General features: G+C 60.6%; 2 protein-coding genes across 2 annotated transcripts in view; both read right to left on the bottom strand.

The window, feature by feature from the left end:
- PFDN1 (prefoldin subunit 1) overlaps window positions 1-282 on the bottom strand; it is a 34,779-nt gene extending 34,497 nt beyond the window's left edge. Inside the window, exon 1 of the mRNA XM_063348827.1 lies at window positions 148-282. Within this exon, the coding sequence (XP_063204897.1) occupies window positions 148-180 (33 nt within the window). The 5' untranslated portion in view covers window positions 181-282. The remainder of the gene's footprint in view (window positions 1-147) is intronic.
- Window positions 283-4,288: 4,006 nt separating this feature from the next.
- On the bottom strand, window positions 4,289-11,480 carry HBEGF (heparin binding EGF like growth factor). Its single transcript, XM_063349011.1, has 6 exons — window positions 11,321-11,480; window positions 10,734-10,904; window positions 8,111-8,288; window positions 5,950-6,105; window positions 5,745-5,837; window positions 4,289-4,660 (listed from the first exon to the last, which is right to left on the bottom strand). Exons 1-5 carry the CDS (start codon window positions 11,361-11,363, stop codon window positions 5,765-5,767), a joined length of 621 nt encoding a protein of 206 aa, XP_063205081.1. The 5' UTR covers window positions 11,364-11,480; the 3' UTR covers window positions 4,289-4,660; window positions 5,745-5,764.
- Between the last annotated feature and the right edge of the window lie 923 nt (window positions 11,481-12,403).

The raw sequence follows: 12,403 nt of genomic DNA, 5'->3' as shown, positions 1-12,403 counted from the left end.
TGACAGGCTGCGGCCCGCCGGCCCCGCGCTGCTGAGGCCGGGCGGCAGGGACCGAGCCGGCCCCGAGCGTCAGGGGGAGGAGGGGACCGGGCAGACACCGCCCGAAACACGGAGAAAACACACCGCCCGCCGCGGAGGGAATCGTACCTTCTTCAGCTCCAAGTCCACGGGCGCCGCCATCTTGTCTCCGCAGGGCGCCTGCGCGGGGGGGAGGTGCTGGCACGGCGTCCTGCTGCGCACGCGCGGGGCCGCCTCAGCGGGTCGGGGGCGGCAGGGCGGGCCGTGGGGTCCCCTCTGCGGGACGGGGACACCAGGCTGGGCCGTGGCGTCCTTCACGGGGGCGGGGACGCCTGGTTGGCATGCGGGGGATGATGCCTCCCCGTCGGGCCGGTCCTGCGAGCGGTGAGACGCGGCAGGCGCTGAGGGAGAAACCAGGGGGGAGCCCATCGGGCCTGGCCGTGCCTGTGGGCCCGGGTGCAGCTGCGTCCCCTGGGCAGCCCTGAGGTGTCCCCGGAGCCCTCAGAGCCCGGCGGTGCCCAGCCGTGGGGGGACGCGCTTGCCCCACTCTGCTGCCCGCTCCTCACAATGGCTGCCACAGCCCGGCTGCCCCTGGCTGAACTGGTGGAGCTCTGCCAGGGCTTGGCAGCCCAGCAGCCACCCCCGCCTCCTGCCTGCCACCCTCCAGCCCGGCCCCGGGAGAGCGTCCCAGTGTCCCCAGAGGGGGATTGCCAGGGACAGACCGAAAAGCAGTTACGGGTGCTAAAAGCACGGCTTCATCCCCCAGACCCGTGGAGATGCTAGGGCCGGGGGTGTCAGACATCTCAGACGCAGCGAAACGCCGAGGGGAGGTTGGAGTTGGCGCAGCTGCCAGGCAGAGGTGCGGAGCCGGGCGGCGAGAGGCATGGGGGGCGGTGGGCTCCCCATGGAGGGGGTGGCAGCGCTGCATCTCCTGCAGCTTTCGGCTGCCCGCTCCCCCAGCACCCTGTGGCCTTCCTCTGACGCAAACGAAGCACCTTCTCTCCCTCCAGCCCCGGAGCTTCCTTTGGAGCTTGCCCATGCGGGCTCGGGTAAGGTGTGAGATCATGATGAGGCCATCAGATGCCTTTTGAGCCCAGGTGTCAAAACCTGAAGTGGCCAGCATGCCGCTTTGAGGCCAGAAGCGGCCAGGGGGGAACCTTAAATTAAAAACTTAAATTAAAAAGCAGAGTGCAGGATCTGACTTTCAGGGACTCTCAGCTCTTGTTGCCACCTGCTCCCAGAGTGTGGCTGCCCTTTTCAGTGCCTTCCCTAGCTCTTTGCAGCCGCTGCAGCTGCCCACCTGCCTGCCCCTCAGCATTGCCGCTCACCCAGAGCAGAGCTGGAGCTTGGGGACAGTCCCCACTGCCTGCGAGGGCAGGTGCGTGCCCGGTCTGAGGCTTTCTGCTGTGCCCCCAACTCCGCGGGTGCCTGGGGACATTTGTGTCACCCTCTCTGCGGTGGCAACAAACCCCTGGGAGGTGCCTTGCTGTGGCAAAGCCTGTCCTAGGTTTGGGGCTTAGGGGCTGGGTGAGCAGTTGGGAAATGCCAACAGCCCCAGTCAGGAGAAAAAGCAGCCGAACGGAGCCACGCGCAGGGCTGCTGCCGCCTGCTTCTGAAGGGAGGCAGCAGGGGTGCTTCAGCCACTTTTGGGGTGTCTCTGGCTGCTTTGTCCCTGCTCCAGTGCGCTGCTGTCCCCTCCATCCCAACCCTGCCACACTGATGGCCAAAGGTGCTGAATCACAGGTGCCAAGGTGCTGGGGCAGGCAGGGGAGAATTGGTTATTAAATTAGCTAATGCAATATATTGGAATTTTTTATTAAATCTACATCTGGGATTTTGGAGGTCTCCTAACTTTGACCCTTGCTCTGGAGAAGAGACTGAGAAGAAGCTGCAGGGCTCTTCTCCAGGCGCACAGTCTCTGCCCGCAGCAGGACAGAGTGGGCCCAGGCAGTGGGCTAGGGGACACACTGGGTGATGGCGTTTAGTGGCTGGGCACATATTTTGTCCCCCAAAGACAAGCCAGGCACAGGCATCAAAGGGATTTGCAGGGAGATGCCAGAGGTCACAGTATGGAGTCAGTGTCACAGGCAGTAAGCGGGCTTCACACAGTGGCAGTCAGGAAATGCTGCGGCCGGTGACGTGTTTGTGCTCCTGGGCCCGTGCCCAGAGTAGGGTGAAAGGCCAGGCTGCTGGAGGCTACTGCCTGCCTTCACCAGGACCAGTGCTCAGCTCGGCTGGCTGCCACAGTGGCCCATTGCTGTCCAGGGGGTCAGTGGGGTGGCAGAGACTGCTTTCCTGGCACTCCATTCCTGCAGGCACAGTTGGATGAGCAGCCTGGCCTCCCCCTGCAATGCGTGGGCATCCTGGGCAGGGCAGAGCCCACATGCCCCTGTTTCGTGGCCACAACCGCAGCCGGACCAGCTGCCCTGGTCCTTAGCTGGGAAGAGACCATCCGTAGGACTGTCAGCTTTTCCCAGCCCAGCGGGACAGAGGGAGACAGCCCAAAGATCCTGCCAGCTTGCTACTCCCTACATCTCCAAAATATATTTCCCATCTTGGCCTGTTAAATTGCCACTTATGGGCAGCCCAGCCTGCACTGCTGGCTTGCAGAGAAGCAAAGTGGACCAGGACACGTTCTCACAGGGAAGGAGGAGGGCAGCTAGGCTCCAGTGGGAAATTCCAACTGTCTGCACAAAAGTCTTCCAGCAGAGTATTCCCCGTGCCCAGCGGGGTGACATGGAGCCCCAGGCACGCAGAGCTGCCCGCCACGAAAGGCGGCAGGGCTGGAGCGGGGAGCAGCAGCAGCAGCACAGCAAGGCAGTGATGCAGCCAGGTGTCCCGGAGCAGAAGGGCCTCCTGCACAGCAGATGGAGGTGTTATTTGCTTCGTAGACATTGAGACAGGCCCAAGTTTGGAGTCTCTGATTGAACCGTCGCTCCCACAGCATTAAGGTTGAGATTAGCACAAAGCACAGGCAGTAACTTGTTTCCCTGGCTCTGGGACTCAGGCCATTGCAGCTGCTGGGGCTTTAGTCTCCAGGTGATAACACCAGGGTGCCCGTTGTCACTTCCCATCTGCCATAGCCCTGTACTTTAGCCCTTCTATCTCAAGAAGCACTGGAAAGCCAAAGTATTGCTGCATTCCCCCTTCTCACACCCCAGGTTTTGCTGCTGCCCAACTTACCATCTGCACAAGAGGGACGAACCTACACACTCACTTCCTAAGCAAGCCCTCTCCCAGTGAGCATAAGCCTTATTTCATACTTTACCAGAGCTAATTTTTAGCTGAATTAGGCCAAAAAGCTCTGCAGATTGCTCCCCGCCTGGCTTTAGCGCACACTGTAGGATCAGGAGTCAAAAGCAGTAGCTTAGCACTCCCCTTTGAAAACCGAAGTTTGACATCTGCTGAAGGGAAAGGGGCTGGAGGAAGGCAGGTTTCCTGCAGAGGAAGAAGCCCTTTCTCCCTAATTTGAGGCTGTTGACTAAAGCTAGCGTCTTACCCTGAGCTCAGCTCCCCCTGGGGAGGATCAGGGAAGAGGAGAGAAGTGGTTTAGGGCTTATTTTTACTGCAAAATCAGGAATCAGTCCTGAACCGCCATCTGAAATGATGCTTCCTGCAATGACACCAGCCCCAGAAGCCTGCAGCCACTCCAGGAATTGCTGGGATCCCCTGCAAGGGAGGTGTGAGCCCACTGCTTGATTTTTTTAGCCAAATGCTGGCTTAAAACCAGGAATCAGTCCCATTTGGATCAATCAGTGGCCAGAGCGGCTTCGCTTATACTGGGGGCAGCTTTGCTTGATAAGCAGACACCCAAACATCACATCCCTCCCCAGGGCGTCAGCTGGCAAAGACGCAAACCACAAAGAAATACAGCTGGGGCTGGCCTGGCTGCAGGCTCCCGCAGGACAGATCCTGCCACCAGCCCCTTGCACCACGCTGCTCTGCTGCACCCCAAGGATGACACGAGCGGATCCAGCAACCCCCACCACACACTCAGGATCCCTGCAGTACCCCACTAGCCAGGGCACAGTGCTCCGTACAGTCTTCAGAGGTCTGACTCCTTCCCACCTCCATCATTAAATGAACAACCCAAGCGTTCGTAACAAATGTTATTTATTAGAATATTACATTGCACTTAAAAAATAAGGGAGGTCTGACCCTGTCGTCTTGACCTACATGAAGGATACAGGGCCAGACCTACAATAAATATAAATACTATGTACAGTTTATCTAAAATAAATATATAATTTAAAATGAAAAACGTCTTGTTAAATAGCGGTTACCCTCCCACCCCTCCTGCGCCTAAGAAAGCCCCGAGCCTGGTCTCCTCGCCTTTCACAGTTTGTTCCTCGGCATGCACCGCAGTGGACAGAGAGCTGCTGGAGAGCCCCTCTGCTGCCAGCTGGCCAGTCTCTCTCGCCTCCAGGCAGCCGCCTGACCGACAAGTGCCTCTCCCGAGCCCCCTCCGTCCCGCGGATGGCCACGAAGCTCCCTGCAGTGACACCGTTTCCTGACCAGCCATGAAGCGGGTGCTTGTCCTGCTGCTCCAGCGAGCTCCCGCTGCGCTGCGGGCTCCCAGGGACGGCGCTGGCTCCACGGCTCTCGCCTCTTCCAGGAGGTAGAAGTGCATTAGTGCCGATCCCTGCAAGACAGCAGCAGGAGAGCTCACAACACAGCCCTGCATGGCAGAGCCAAGGTGCCCGTCCCACCCAGCCCGGCGGGAGAGCCCTCGCAGCCACCGGAGCCCCAGCAGCAACAGCCACTCGCCACCTTGCAGAGCTGGACCTGGGAGGATCGGAGCCAGGATGCCGGGGGAAGAGCGGCTAAGCATCACACCCCATGTCCACCATGCTTCCCCTTCCAGGGACCATTGCACTTTTTCCCCTGGACACATCCACCCAGAAATCCCCAGGGCAGAAGGGACAGTGATGAAAACCTTGTGCTGAATCAGCTAAAAAAAAATCCCACTCCCGACACAATTACCAACATCACAGAAATTCTTTGAAGGCATGACTTCATCCTCACAAAGAACAAAGCTTTGTCTTTTTTTTTTTTTTTGGAAAAGAGAAGTAGCTGTAATACATTTGGGCACATCTAACGTCAGGGCTTGGACTAGACCACAGGAAGTCTGCAAGCTTTCCAGCGCGTGGCCACCCCTGGGCAGAGCACACCCCACCGCCCAACCAGAGTAACATCGCGTGGGGCTGGCAGCAAGCTCTCCCCATGCCCAGCTGCAAGGCATTACGTTGGTGCAAGTAATAAGAAGAGTAGGAGTGAAAAGGAAGGGTGGTGTGGTTTTTTTTTTTTTTGTATATGTATAAATAGAGGCAATATCTAAGTAGGGGAAGTGACTCAGAGGGTCAGAGAGGGAGCAGAACGAGTTGGGGGGGGTGGGGGGTGGAGGCCAGAAGCAGCTTCCCCACTGCCAAACATCTAGAAAGCGTGCGACAGGGCAAAGCAGGGCCTTAAGGTCAGAAAGGAGGAGGAGACGGTGGTGGTGGCCAGGGGTGTCAGGGGACAGGAGCCTGCGGAAGAAGAGGAGGAAGGAGGGCTGGAGCCCCAGGGCAGCCCAGGCTCTTGGGCCAAATGGTGCTGCTTCTCCAGGCTCAAACTGCCTTCAGCTCCTGCCTGGCTGTGGCACATGACCCACATAGCAGTCCCAGCCAGCGTGAACAAGCAAAGCTCCACCAGCCCCACTGCTGCCCCATGCCCGGCCAGGAGCTCACCTCGCCAGCACCCGGCATCCTCAGTGATTCACAGTGATGCCCAGCTTGATTTTCTCTTCGTTTTCTACATTGTAGGCACCCCTCTTGTGACACCTGTGAGGCCAAGCAGAGAGATGCTCAGAGCACAAAGAAGTCCCCGCTACCCTCCCCTGCATGTGGTCTTCCCGGGGATGTGGATCCAATGGCTCAGCCCCATCCCACTCACCTGAGCATCAGCAGGGCTGCGATGATGACGAGACACAGGGAGGACAGGACAACAGCGACGACAGCCAGTGCCGTGGTGTGGTCGTATGCGCTGGGCTGGCGCTCCACAGGCAGCGAGAGGCCGTGGCATCTCTCTCCATGATATCCTGGCTGGCATCTGGGTGAGAAGAAAAGTCTTAAAGGTTGGTAGTGACCAAGCACAGAAGATCATTGGGTCCCTCACACCCCCATGGAAAGGACCTGCCTCTTTGTTCAGCCTTAGTCAGCACCCTGCCTGTTCCCCTTGGTCACCATCACCTCCCTGGTCTTAAGTTTCTTCTGCCCCAAGCACCAAGTGAAGACTCCCAGAAAGGTTGAGCTCCCCCAGTAAAAGGCACCAGGGTCTGTGCTCTTCCCAAGCATTCCCAGGCAGAGCCAGGCTGCCCAGACCACCTCTGGAAGTAGAAAGCCTCACGCAAGGGAGGAGAGAGTCAGCTGGACCAGAGCTCAGCACTCCCCTTGGAGCAGGATGCCCCTGCACACCCTGCCAGCCAGAGAGGTGCCACCTCCCTGCAGACTCAGGGGGTTACTCATGTAACAGAAATAACGCTCCCCAGCAGAGCTGCAAGGCTGCCAACCCTCCCCGTGAGTCAAAGCACACTGATGCGACCAGTTATATATATCTCTCTATATCCAGTGCCACTGACCCTCAAGCTTATCTCCAAGATGGGTTCTCAGCCCAGCCCTCCTGCCCCAGCTTCCAACAACTCCATGTGCCAGTGTCACCTCCCAGCCATGGCAGAAAGGCTGGGCACATGGCAGAGGTGTGGCACCCAGCTTGGCAGCATCCTCATCCCACCCCGGGGACCAGCACAAGGAAGCAATGATCCAGGAGAGCCTGTGACATGGGCAGCCAGCCTCCGAGAGCAGCCACAACCAAGTGACACAAGGCCTTGTGGAGGGCACTGGGGCAGTTGCCTGCTGTTCCTAAAAAACCATGATGGCTCTGGGAAGATGTCACCCAGGGATGGGCCACCAGACTGGAGAGCCCCAGCCGGCCCCCAGGCCCCTCCTGCTTGCCCATGTCCCAGGGCCCGCGTTCCCCAGCCCCAGGGATCCGGGAAGGGCAGGGGGCTGGGCAAGGAATGCCAGGCAGGGGACTGTCCCAGTCCTAGGCAGAGGGTGCTGCACCCCACATCGTGCTGTGTCACCAGGGCCAGCAGAGATGTCCTCTTGCTGGCAGTCCCGAGCCCCCTGTGCAAGGGCCCAACTTCATGGCAGCTTCCAGGCAGAGAGAATCTAAGCGGTTCAAGGAGCTATGCGGAGCCTGATCCCTGCGGATTGCAGGGCACGAGATCTTGTGGGCACCATAAGCCAGGGAGCTATTATCTTCCCCAGGCTCTGGGCGCAGGGCTGGGTGGCTCAGAGGATTGATAGCAAAGAACAAAGCCTCTTATAGATCTGCCAGCTCAACCCCTGCCCACGTCAGCAGGGATCAAATGCACACCCCGGCTATTTCCCATGGTAGCAATGCTGGATCCAGGTGCCCCGGCAGCAGGCTTTCTCCTTCGCTTGCCTCATCTACTCCCTGCTCTTTACCTGCATCCCAAGGGGGTAGGGGGGGAGGTACACAGCCCTGTCCTTCATCAGGGCCAAGGGACAGCTTGGGCATGGCTTCGGCAGACTGTCCCTAAAGGTGCTGCCTCCAATCCACCTGGCTGGTGCCAAGGCAGAGATGCTCCTCCTGCCTGCACCAGTACACCCCGACAGCCGCGGGAGCCCTGAGCTCTCAGCCAAGGCTGGCAGCAGTGAGGGACGGGGGGGGACGCAGGCTTTCAGAGTCAGGATGGGGTCTCGCAAACCAGATCTGCCGAACACCTTGGCTGCAAGAGCCCAGCCCCTGCTCATCGTCCTCCGAACCCCACTGCTGCGGGTCTCCGTGCAGCAGCGCGGCCGGAGCTCACTGCGCCAGCAGAGGATACCGGGTCTAAGTCCACAACGGGTTTTGGTGGGGTATGGACATTGCTCAAGAAGCACAAGGAAGAGGCCAAGTCAGAACTGTCCCTGCATGGACTGGGAACACGCACTAAAAATATCTCCTCTGCTCTTCCTCTGCCCAGCCCGGAGAATTGAAGGAACCATGACTAAGGCTCCCCCGGCACAGGCACACGCCAGCAACTCACATGCAGGAGGGAGCTCCCAGCTCTCGGATGTATTTGCACTCGCCGTGAATACAGAAATCCTTGTACTTCCGCAGACACGGGTCTCTCTTCTTCCCCAGGCCTTTGCCTTTTCTTTTTTTATTCCCGTTTCCTTTTTTCTTGGGAGTAACCAGGCCTTGAGGCTTTGACAGGAAAGCAACTGGAAAACAATTAGGGAAGGAGAAAACAGCGGTCAGATCACCTCCGTGCACCAGAAGGCAGAGCAGCAAACCCCGGGCTGCTGCAGCCAGCTCAGCCCTGGCACTCCCGCAGCCCTTTGTGCGGCGATCTGCCCCCGAGCAGAGCGGGGCGGGGGGTGTTCCCATTTGTGGTTTTTGTTTTGGTTTTTTTTTTTTTTCCAGCTTCTCACAAATATCATGGCCTTTCCGATTCATAAGAACAATTCTCAAGGAAAGAAAGGAATCAGGGTGGGGGGAGGGGGGAAACAGAGCTTTATGCATCTCAAATGTTGCTATTATATGCACCAGTTTCCACTGAACATAGAAAATTGCTACTTGCCCCTTTACTGGCTTTTATTTCCCTGATGAGTGCAGTCTTTTGTAAGACCCTATTCATGACTCTGACCAACTCTCCTTCCTGTGAGCCCAGAGCAGGATTAAGAGAGCAAGCCTGGCTTAATTTTTAGTTTTGCAGAGCCAAAGAGATGGCAAGGGCAGTGTCCCCGTGAATTAAAAAGGTACATTTTAATTGCGGTGCAGAGACCAGTGGCTTTTGGTGCAAGGCCAGCTCCCCGCTGGGTTGGTGGGAAGGAACCAGAGCACTGAGCTCCTCACCTGGGCACGGACCAAAACCAGCAATCTTATGGAATAGTTTTAAGACATGCAGGTGCCCCCAAAAAATCAGCCCACAGCTTGATCGTGCGAGGTGCCTAGATGCTAGAGAGCGCTCACTGCTCTGAGAAGGACTGCTTGGCTACCCCCGATACCACTGCGCTTAACTCCAGTGAACGCTGGGAAATAGGAACTGCTCGAGGAGGAGAGGGCAGCCAAGTCCAACCTGTCGAGTTGTAACCTGCCTAATTCCTCCTCAGCTACTTCCTGACGTACCCAAGCCCATCTCCTCCTCCCCGCTGAGCGCCTCTCGTGCTGCAGCACACCAGTTGCACACCTAGCAAAGTTATTTCGCTATTTCGACATCCTTCACACCGCGCCTGGAGAAAACTGATACTCCGGGAAACTCTGCGGCTTGGAGAAACCCCCGGATCCGGGTGAGGCCCGGGGCTCTGCCCCAGGCTGGCAGCAGGGGCTGTCCCCTCCCCTGCGGGTTATGTCCTGACCCCCCAGGCCATCTCCACTGCCTCCACCCCTCCTCCCCAAGGCTCTATCCAGGACAGCCAGAGAAGATTTGGAAGATCTTGCTGGTAGGAAAAGTCCGGACCAGGTGGGCAGGGGGATGCTGCCGCTCTCCCCCTACTCAGACACCCTGGGGGCTGCCTTCAACATAAAAGGCACATTTTTTTTGTCCATAGCTCAGCTCAGGGCGTTGAGAAAGCGCTCCAAGAGGCTGCGGCTTCAGTAACCAAACATCCCCCACCCCCTCAGCCTGTCCCACAGATGAGGGTGAGCCCACGCCTGCCAGATCACCTGCTGTAGGACAGGGTCCCCTTCTCAGGTGGCTGCACAGAGGAGCAGGCTGGAGCATGTCCCCCCAGCAGGAGGGGTAACAACATTTCCCAGGGGCTGCATCCCCTTGGATGCAAGGGGGTCAGCCCACTTTTGCAGGTTTTTTGTCACAGTCCCAGAAAGCAAAGAAAAACACATGAAAAGGGGAAGATGAACTGCACGGGCAAAGCGTGATCCTCCTAGTGCCAGGTTACTGATCTCAGCATGTCACACGTGCAAGGCACAGGTACAGGTCACCCTCGTCAGGCTGCGATGGGCCCCCCATCCCACCCCCATGAGAGTCCCCAGGACACTGGCTGGTCCCAAGCTGGGGGAGAGGAGCCAAGCATGAATGCCCAGCGAGCCTAACAGAGCGACAGTGTCCTCAACGCCCCCGTAGCGGGGACTGCCGGCTGACTAACCCTGCCTAGGTATGAGGAGCAGCCGTGTGTAGGCGGCGGGTGACTCACATCGATCCCCTTGCCACCCGCCACCACGGGCACCATCTGGAAGGCGGCATGAGCCGGGGCTGCGCACCTAAGGGCAGGAGCTGCTGTGACCCCCTGAAGGGCTCTACCTTCCATCCGGTCAAGGAGTTAGGGGCCCCGGGAACCCTTGGGATCCCCGTGCCAGGGACTTTGGGGACACGGACAGCCCCTGGCGCAAGGCGAGGAGTTGCCAAAGGCCGGTTGCCCCATGGGCTGACCCCACTCTGGGCTGCTGCCAAGGGCGCTCGGTACCCGGGGACTGGGGGCTGCCCCGTAGCTCCCCCCGAAGCGGAGCCGGACTTGCTGCCGGGGCACCCGCGGAGCCGAGCCGAGCCCAGCCCATCCCGGCCCCTCCGCGCCCTCCTCCCGGCTCCGACCGCCCCCAGCCCCCGCCGCCGGCCCGCCCCGACCCCGCTCCCGCTCCCGCCGCCCCGACCCTCCCCACTCCCGCCCGGGACGCCCAGCCGCCCCGGCGGCGGCTCCGCCCGCCCCTACCTCTCGGCAGCTCGCTGAGGTCGTCTCCCGAGGCCGCTCCACCGCCCTCCTTCTCCGGGCTGCCGCCGAGCAGCGGGGCCGTGGCCGGGACCGGCGCCCCGCCGCCGCCCTTGTGCAGCACCTCGTTGTGCAGCTCGTCCCGGCCCAGCCCGCCCGCCGCCGCCGAGCACACTGCGGGGGGGGGGAGAACGAACGGTCAGGCTCACCCTGCCCCGGACCCCCCACGCGTGACCGGCACAGGGGCCGATTTTTACGTTTGCCTCCGCCCGTGCCCAGGACCGTGCTACCCGTGCGCGGTACCCTCCGCCTGGGGCCGGGGACGTGGCCACGTAGCCCGTGCACCCCCAACCCCCCCACTCGGGACCGCGACTGTGCCCGCCGTTGCTCAGGATCACACACACGCGATCACACACACACACACACACGATCACACACACACACACACACGCACATGCTCGGGACCCCCCACGCGTGTCCAGCGCTGTGGACGCTTTTCCCAGCACCAAGACCGGGGACGCGTCGCCCTCCGCCCGGGACCCGCGGCCGCGTCGCCCCCCGCCCGGGACCCTCCCCACGCGTGTCCGCACCTGCCGCCAGCAGCGCGTGGATCAGCACCGCCCGCCCGTCCATGACCCGGGGTGCTCGCGTCCCTGCTCCTGCTCCTGCTCCTGCTCCTGCTCCTGCTCCTGCTCCTGCTCCTGCTCCTGCTCCTGCTCCTGCTCCTGCTCCTGCTCCTGCTCCGCTCGGCCCCGCACCAGCAACCGCTCTCCGGCAGCGCGGCCCCGCGGCGGGTAGAAGGCGGCGGGGCGGGACGGGGCGGAGCTGCCCGGCCGTCCCGCCCCCGGGAAGGGCTTCCCCGGCAGCCGCGGGGGGATCCCGCTGGCCGGAGCCCTCCGGGGTGGCGGGGAGCCGGGGGCTGTGGGTGGGTGGGGGGGACCCCCTGCTCCGGCGCTGCCGCGGATGGGGGGGCTCATCAGTCACCGCCGCTGCGGTACCCCCTGTCCCCAGCCCGGGGCGTCCGGCGCCGTGGGGCTGGGCAGCCCAGGGGAGCTGATGATCCCTTTGGGGCTGCACTGAAGCTGTGGCGGGTGGGAGATGGCTGAGGGAAAGCAGAAGGGAAACTTCATTGCCTGGTGCCGGGCAGGGGAGAAGAGGGGGGATCCCGGTGTGCACCGTGGCACGCTGCCGCAGGGCTGGCGGGTCTAGTGCCAGAGGTGGCCTGGCAGGATTCGGGAGGGGAAATGCACCTCACAAAACCAGCATCAGACAAGAGGCAGGACCTCACGGTTCAGAGCTAAAACCTCCTCCTGGCCTTGGTGATGGGGTGGCACCCTGATAGGGGACAGACTTCCATCCGTGTGCCACCCTGTACCGGCAATGGGAGAAGGGTGGTGGTGGCAGCGTGAGATAGTGGCGGAGACACTTTTTGCCCATGAGGCCACGTTTGTGCTCCGATGGAGAGCCTGACTGGTTCAGTCACAGCTTCGTCTTGCAATCCCCTCCTTGTTGGCCACTGTCCTTGTCTCTGCCGTCCCATCCCATGGCTGTTGTGTTTGGGGCTGCCAGCACTTCTCTGTCCCCTTCACCCTGCTGGCAGCCACGTGTTGTGTTTGGCCTTGTCCTCAGCCCAGGTGATGGCTCAGAAAATGCTGCTGACGTCAGCACCGGGG

Source organism: Chroicocephalus ridibundus, chromosome 11, assembly GCF_963924245.1.
Source record: "Chroicocephalus ridibundus chromosome 11, bChrRid1.1, whole genome shotgun sequence".
NCBI lineage: Eukaryota > Metazoa > Chordata > Aves > Charadriiformes > Laridae > Chroicocephalus > Chroicocephalus ridibundus.
This window is presented reverse-complemented; position numbering and strand designations above follow the sequence as displayed.

What these genes read in the sequence shown, in the direction of transcription:
- HBEGF (XM_063349011.1), bottom strand. Translation starts at nt 11,363, where the DNA reads ATGGACGGGCGGGCGGTGCTGATCCACGCGCTGCTGGCGGCAG. An exon ending in CCACGCGCTGCTGGCGGCAG is followed by an intron (nt 10,905 to 11,320) that starts GTGCGGACACGC and finishes CCCCCCCCGCAG; the next exon opens with TGTGCTCGGCGGCGGCGGGC. An exon ending in CCTCAGCGAGCTGCCGAGAG is followed by an intron (nt 8,289 to 10,733) that starts GTAGGGGCGGGC and finishes ATTGTTTTCCAG; the next exon opens with TTGCTTTCCTGTCAAAGCCT.